At 36.8% G+C, this 8032-nt stretch overlaps 1 protein-coding gene across 1 annotated transcript; it reads left to right on the forward strand.

Moving 5' to 3' along the window:
• Nucleotides 1-3436: 3436 nt before the first annotated feature.
• LOC102194530 (extracellular calcium-sensing receptor-like) lies at nt 3437-7073 on the forward strand (the record flags this gene model as incomplete). The annotated part of the gene is made up of 9 exons (XM_005754763.1): nt 3437-3573; nt 3846-4140; nt 4246-4332; nt 4515-4784; nt 4991-5197; nt 5285-5560; nt 5644-5871; nt 5961-6084; nt 6172-7073. Coding segments are annotated over exons 1-9 (2499 nt in total), but the record flags the coding sequence as incomplete, so codon positions are not given.
• Nucleotides 7074-8032: the final 959 nt, after the last annotated feature.

Below are 8032 nucleotides of genomic sequence, written 5' to 3' on the forward strand. Positions count from 1 at the left end.
GATAGATTTCTAATTTTCTGAGTCTAGTAATTAGATTTTATTGTCTTGTCACTCCCTTTTGTTGGAAAGTGTTGACTAATCTTGCACACCACCCATCTGGGAAAAAGACGTAGCAGGGGGAGGGTCTAAAATATACTACATTTCCTGTCCAGTGCAAACACTACAAGGGAATTAGATGGATGCCAAGAACTTTGTTTTTTGTGCGTTTAGTTAATTTCATTTTGATTGATTTTTATTTTCAGTTTTAAAAGATTAATGAATATTCTTAATAAGCCCAAAGGGTTTATGGTGAAAAAAAAACTTTTTAAAAAATCATCTAGGCCAAATTTAGCTGTCTTTAACAGTAAATCTTTCATATTATAAGAATCTTTTTTAATGTTTTTCTTGTGACACAAAAGGACCCAATTCACACAGTGTTGCCAGACAAGTAAATGTTTATTGACATAGTTTTTCATGATTTCTGCTTTTGCAGCTCTCCAGTTGCCTCCACTCTAGCTCAGCCCAACACCGCTCTCTCATTGGGCCCCCACACTCTATTCAAATAGGGAGGTATGATTAGATGATGGCAATCAGCTGTGTAGGTCAGTCTCCCCTGCCACCACATCCTGAACCCACTGCTCCACCCCTCCCCTGCACCCAAACACAAACCACACCAAAAAACAGGCAACATTTACTTATCGTTAGCTTCATAGCATAAGTGCCTAAGTCATTTTTTGGTCAAATTGCATGTGATATGTAAAAATATGCATGTGATATTTAGAAAATTAGTTTTTTCTTGTTTTCCGAAAACACAAAAAAATGACTTAGGCACTTATGCTATGAAGCTAACATTATGTAGTTTTTTTTTTATTCCACAAAAGAGAATCCATATCCACAAATTACTGTTTTAAAATATAGAACTTTACAGCATTAGAAAGGATATTTAGAGCCTGGTATCCATGCTCAGTAATCCAGCTAAAGAAATTCCAGAAATTTGATTCTGTTCATCTGGAGGTAGCATTTTCATTGTGGGAAACATTTACTTGCACTGCCCGCAGGTTGGGGAAACCTGCAGTCAGTGGAGACTGAGGAAGTCACTTAGATGAGTGATGAAACATTTTTCTCATTGAAAACACTACTTCTAGATGGAAAGATAAAATTCCTTTCTTTGGCCAGGACTACATCAAGCTGGTACATGAGGAAACAGCACATGAGATGGAAGACTACAGGAACCACCTGAGATACAGCCTCAGATGCAGAAAGAGCAACTTCACTTTCAGAGTTATGGAGACAAAATTGTGGATGTGGAAGCACAGCAGATGGAAATTTCAACCCATCTCAACAATGCAAAACCCCCAGTGTCTAATATCAGCATTGAGGAGACACCAAGATCATCATCCATACATGTGTAGGTGCACATGTCTTGAAGCATGCTCAATCATCCAGGTAAGTAAATTTTAATTCTGTTTCTTTTCTGGAAATAGATTTTCAGTAGAAGAAACGTTTCGTCACTCATCCCAGTGACTTCTTCAGTTAACTGCAGGTTTCCCAAACCTTATAAACAATACCTTTGCACAATGACTAAAACTAGCCCACTGAATGAACAATGAGCTGTGAGATCAGTTTAAAAACCCCAAAAACCACAGAGACGAATTTGAAGTTGAGATGAATTTTCAGAGAAATTTCAGAGAAAATTTGTCTTAACTGTTCTGATACTCCTGATACATAGGGGATCACTACAGGTTTTCACTTAGGCAGCAGCTGTCCTTCTCTCCTGGATCAGCTGGAGCTTTCTTTAGGCACCTTTTCTAGCTTTTACAAATGTCCAGCAGGGAAAACATTTACTCAGGGCCTTCTTATATGATGTTCTTCTGCTTCCCTGGCCGATGTGTCTGTGCGGATGGTGTTGGCTCTATGTTGTAGCGTCCTGATGACACCCAATATGCTCCAATGGATAATTAGAATCAAACATTAAATACTGATCTTTATGCACAGGTTTACGGTACACATCAGCTTTTAAATGTCCCTCATTACAGATGGAAATCTCACAATCTAACAAGACTAACCTGCAATTTTTGGGGTGTAGGTGTAGGTGCTGAAACAAACAGATGGCCATGAGAAACATTTCTCACTTCTTCATATCAGCAGTACTTACGTGCCCCTGAAATGAGACCATGTAGTATTCACAGAAAGAGCGTGAAAGATTGTTTGAGCAGGACAGACTTGAAATCTCCTTCCTTTATCTACTTCACATGAACATCAACTTGAGTGATATTCATGTCCACCAAACTTTACACTTAGAAGGATGCATCCATTGGACAATGAATGTTAAATAGAAAGCACGGGGTGTATAAATGGGTGTGAATGTTTGAATCAGGCAAGTTGCATTAAGCAAATCAGGTAGAATGGAAAAGCACTATATAAGAACCAGATAATAGCTGTGTAATTTACGCCACTGCTTTGCATTGCAGTTGGTAATTTAAGGGTTGGTTAGCTGCTTGGCCATGGAAACCTATTCCATGAAGGTCTCTACCCAATGTTCTTCAGCTAATCTGAAGGCCACATGGAATTTGGAGTTCTGTAGTGATTGACTCTGCAAAAAAGTTGGCAACTTCTGTCCACTATGCTCCTGTCCACTTGCTGACCCCACTCTGTGATTTTACATGACCTACCACTTCATGGCTGAATTGCTGTTATTCTCAATCACAGTAACTTTGTTTTAATACCACTCAGCTTGTTGGATAGGATGCATCCTATCATGGTGCTACACTGCAATTCCCTGAGCTCTAGAAAGTGATTCATTCTTGAGTTTGCTTGAGTTTACTTGAGTTTATACGTCTGTGGCCATGGAAATGATTAAACACCTGAATTCAGTATTTTGATTTTGATTCGTGAGATAATACGAAATTATATATTATATTATATAGAAAATAAAAAGATACTTTAATTCATGCTCACTGAAGTCCACTTAGTGTGGCTTTAAAAAACTAAATCAATACAAAACCCTAAAATATTCTGATTATATAGCAATTTTGCAGTCAAAGACAAATCAAATAGGGAATAGAATTTTTAAACATGACCTTTCTGAGACATTCATGATAAAACCTGCTGTACATAAATTGAAATTTTGATGTGTATTTTTCCTTTTATACATCTTGTATGGTGGTTAAACCACAAGAATACTCATTCTTCTGTTATATTGATTTACCAGTGTATATGAAATGCATTATATGCCCTGCCCCCTTCTTATTCTTTTTCCCTAATGGGTGGAGTGCAAGATTAAGTGACACAACATTTCAATAAAAGGGATTAGTAAAGCAATGAAACATAATTACTAGGCTCAGAAAATCAGAAAGCTGTCATGTGCTCATTATTACAAACCAATTTGCTTTTGATCATTTTGCTGTATTTCTACTTTTCTTATGCTGTATCATCTCATGTATTTCCCTTCTGTCAGTTACAGGGACAATTTCATCTAAATGGCATGCATAAGAGTGGGGATGTCGTTTTGGGTGGACTGTTTCCAATTCACTTTTTTAGAAGTGTTCCTCATCTGTCTTTTACCTCAAAGCCACAACAGCCTACATGCCATGGGTACGTTTAACAGATTATCAGTTTAATTGTTGGCATTCGTTTAGTAACTACTAGCTTTGCCATATATTTCCAGGGATCATGTTTGATTTTTAAGTAATATAATATATAGATTTTTAAGCATCTGTTGTTATTTTTTTAAATTAAAATATATCTTTAGTTGTTGTCATTAATTTTCTGTAATTTTTTTGTTAGTTTTACAATAAGTTTTCCAAGTAGTCTGCGGTATTACTGTATTATTCAATAATTATCTTTCTCTTTTTTCTTCTTTTTAGGTTTTATGAACTAGGATTTAGGCTGGCACAAACCATGCTTTTTGCTATTGATGAAATCAACAGAAATTCCAACCTGTTACCAAATGTGACTCTGGGATACACTCTTTATGATAACTGCGTTGAACTTGGAATTGCATTTCGTGCAGCATTGTCATTAGTCAGTGGTCAAGAGGAAAAAATTATATTGGATGATACATGTGTTGGAAATCCTCCAGTCATAGGGATTGTTGGTGATTCTTCCTCTACACCTTCTATTGCCATCTCCAGCGTCTTAGGTTTGTACAGAGTACCTATGGTAAGTTTTCAGTTTAACAATAGCATGTTATTTTTGTTTATATTAACTTAATTGTAAATTTAATGTCAATAATAATATACAATATACAGTTTGTATTTTTGACAGGTGAGTTATTTTGCTACATGTTCCTGCCTGAGTGGCCGTCAAAAGTATCCATCCTTCTTTAGGACGATCCCAAGTGATGCTTTCCAGGTAAACGTCACCAAAATTAAAGAAATGAAGAATAAAGAACTAATTTTTTTAAGGATATATATCTGATGAATACCTGTTTACCAACAGAATACATAATGATGTGCTGTAAAGCTGATGAAAAGAAATGCTAAAGAAAGATTTTTCTAGCCTATGCAATAATGATTTAATCTGTATTCACTTAGGTTCATGCTATGATTAACATTCTCAAACATTTTGGCTGGACTTGGGCAGGCCTGCTGGTCAGTGATGATGATTATGGATTTCATGCAGCAAGAGCCTTACAATCTGAGCTGAATCTGTCTGGTGAAATTTGCCTTGCTTACGTTGAAGTTTTACCTTGGGACAAAAGCACAGATGAAGTCAGGAGGATTGTGAACATAATGAAAAAATCCACAGCTCGAGTTGTCATTGTCTTTGCACATGAGAGTCGGATGATAAAGCTTATGGAAGAGGTCTGGCTTTAAAACAATTTAATTATTACTAATTTAAAAGATCACTAAGTGTAATACGTATCTTTCATATTTATGTGAATGTGTATAGAAAACAAATCACATTGAATTATTTTGGCAGACCAGAAACTAGTAGAATTTCATGATGATATTATTTTTTAAAATTTCAGTATCACTGTAAACTTTTGATTTAATAATACAATGCACAGGTAGTAAGGCAAAATGTGACAGGCCTACAGTGGATGGCAAGTGAAGCCTGGACATCAGCTACTGTACTCCAAACCCCTCAGCTTATGCCATACCTGGGTGGTACACTGGGCATTGCTATTCGCCGAGGAGAAGTACCAGGGTTCAGGGAGTTCCTGTTACAAATACGTCCTGACCTATATCACAACAATAGCTATGGGAATAGCATGGTAAGAGTTGAACCATTTACTGTAGTATATGCAAGAATTGCATATTTTCTTTATGTCTAACAAACATATTTCAATCATATATTTCAGGTGAATCAGTTTTGGGAATTCACATTTCAGTGTAGATTTGCTCCAGCTCCACCAGGCTGGTTGGAAGGTGGAGGTCCACTATGCACTGGACAGGAAGAACTTGAAAATAAAGACACAGAATTTTTGGACATTTCCAACCTCCGGTCTGAATACAATGTGTATAAAGCTGTGTATGCTTTTGCACATTCTCTTGATGATATGCTGCATTGCAAGCCAGGAAAAGGGCCTTTCAGTGAACACAGCTGTGCCACATTGCAGTCACTGAAGCCATGGCAGGTGTGATATCAGGTTACACTCAATCTAAGTCAATTGCTCTGTAATTATTTGCAAGTTAGATAAAACACATTCTTTTTAAACAGCTTGTTTATTACTTGGAAAGGGTGAACTTTACCACACCATCTGGTGATCAAGTGTCATTTGATGAGAATGGTGATGCATTGCCAATTTACGATGTGATGAACTGGTTGTGGCTCCCTGATGGAAGCACTAAAGTTCAGAATGTGGGTGAGGTTAAGAGATCAGCTTTCAAAGGTGAAGAACTCATACTTGATGACGACAAAATCTTCTGGAACTTTGATTCGAAAAAGGTTATATATGTTTTTTCAGACATTTATATCTTATCACATGTATGTTATATATGTCATTCAGGCAGATCATTTTTAATTTCTTCTTGTAGCCACCTCGATCAGTATGTAGTGAGAGCTGTCCTCCTGGTACCCACATGGTGAGAAGGAAGGGGGAACCCGAATGCTGCTTTGACTGCATCCCTTGTTCTGAGGGAACAGTCACTAATAAGAGCAGTAACTATTTATCTTTCAGCACAGCATATTTAATTAATTCATATTAAATATACAAAGTGTTTCACTATCTGCCCTCTTTTGTATCAGACTCCTTGGGGTGCACCAGTTGTCCAGAGGATTTTTGGTCAAACTCCCAACGTGACCACTGCGTTCCTAAGAAGACAGAGTTCCTCTCCTACCACGACCCTCTGGGTATTTGTTTGACAGCAACCTCCTTACTGGGCACATTCATATGTGCTGTTGTTCTAGGGATCTTTATCTATCATCGCAAAACACCAATAATACGTGCAAATAATTCAGAACTTAGTTTCCAGCTATTACTGTCACTCAAGTTGTGTTTCCTGTGTTCACTTTTGTTCATTGGACGACCCATAATGTGGACATGCCAACTCAGGCATGCAGCATTTGGGATCAGCTTTGTGCTGTGTGTCTCATGCATCCTAGTAAAAACCATGGTTGTTCTGGCTGTGTTCAAAGCCTCCAAGCCAGGAGGGGGAACCAGTCTGAAGTGGTTTGGTGTTACGCAGCAGAGAGGAACAGTTTTGGTTTTCACATCTATTCAGGCAGCCATCTGCACTACGTGGCTTGTCTCTTCCTCTCCAACTCCACATAAAAACACCCAATATCACAATAACAAGATTGTTTATGAATGTGCTGTTGGTTCCACTGTTTGTTTTTCAGTGTTATTGGGCTATATTGGTGTGCTAGCTTTCCTCAGTTTTCTAATTGCATTCCTGGTGAGGAATCTCCCTGATAGTTTTAATGAGGCCAAACTCATCACATTCAGCATGCTGATCTTCTGTGCTGTGTGGGTGGCCTTTGTTCCTGCTTATATCAGCTCACCAGGAAACCTTGCAGATGCAGTGGAGGCATTTGCCATCCTGGCCTCAAGTTTTGGCCTGTTAGTTGCACTATTTGGACCCAAATGTTACATAATCCTGATAAGACCAGAACTGAACACAAGAAAAGCTTTAATGGGTCGTGACATTGTATGGAAAAAAAATTATGATTCAGAGTGAAAAACTACATGTAGAAAATAAAATATACATAATGAATTGAATTCACAGAAATATGTAGAAAGATCCCAAGAAGTTTGTGTTAATAACCTATTAATGCAAACTTCAAGAAGTATGATTTTACCAGAAAAAAACTTGTAGTAGTTTGTGTAGTAAGTAGGAATTGGAGCTGCAAAATGCATGACTTCTTGTTTCTTTTTAATACCAAGAATACTTCAAAAGTGTAATGATTACTTAGAAGTACCTGTGGTAATTTTTATGTAATAAACTGTATTCAGTGATGCAAAATGAAAGACTCCCAAGAAGTCTGATGATTAGGTGAAATATCCATAGAAAATGCAAAAAACACCTGATTCAAAAATAAACAATAAAACAACAATAAACACGTATTTATACTGATCAAAAACTAGCTGGATAACATTCTATTTTATTATGTATCACAATATGAAACATATCAAAGAGTTCTGTCGAAAGAGCTTGAAAAAAAAATATAAATACATAAGATAAGGCTTGAAAGTAATGAATATATTTTATATCTGGATGACAATACAAGGTAAAATAATATGAGGTGGAAAAGTGACTGTTAATGGAATATATATATGTCTAATACACAAAAATAAAATGCCATCCATATTTCACAGCTGTGTGTGTGTGTGTGTGTGTGTGTGTGTGTGTGTGTGTTGTTAAATGTTGAGTAGGCGCAGCAATAGAATTGTAGAATTATACTCGCAGGTGTGATGTATCAATGAAATAGTCATTTACAAATAGTAATTTCAACAGAGGTTGCCTTGGCCATTAATTGAACTCTAACCATCCAAAGATCCAACCTCTCCTGCATGAAGTCGCACGAAACAGCAGAGGTATTACCATAAGGTAAATTAATTTCAAGATTATTACATATATGACTTTCATATTTCATATACTTATAGAAA

The sequence above is a fragment of the Pundamilia nyererei genome, unplaced genomic scaffold, assembly GCF_000239375.1.
Source record: "Pundamilia nyererei isolate P.nyererei 1_Seehausen unplaced genomic scaffold, PunNye1.0 scaffold00640, whole genome shotgun sequence".
Classification (NCBI taxonomy): domain Eukaryota; kingdom Metazoa; phylum Chordata; class Actinopteri; order Cichliformes; family Cichlidae; genus Pundamilia; species Pundamilia nyererei.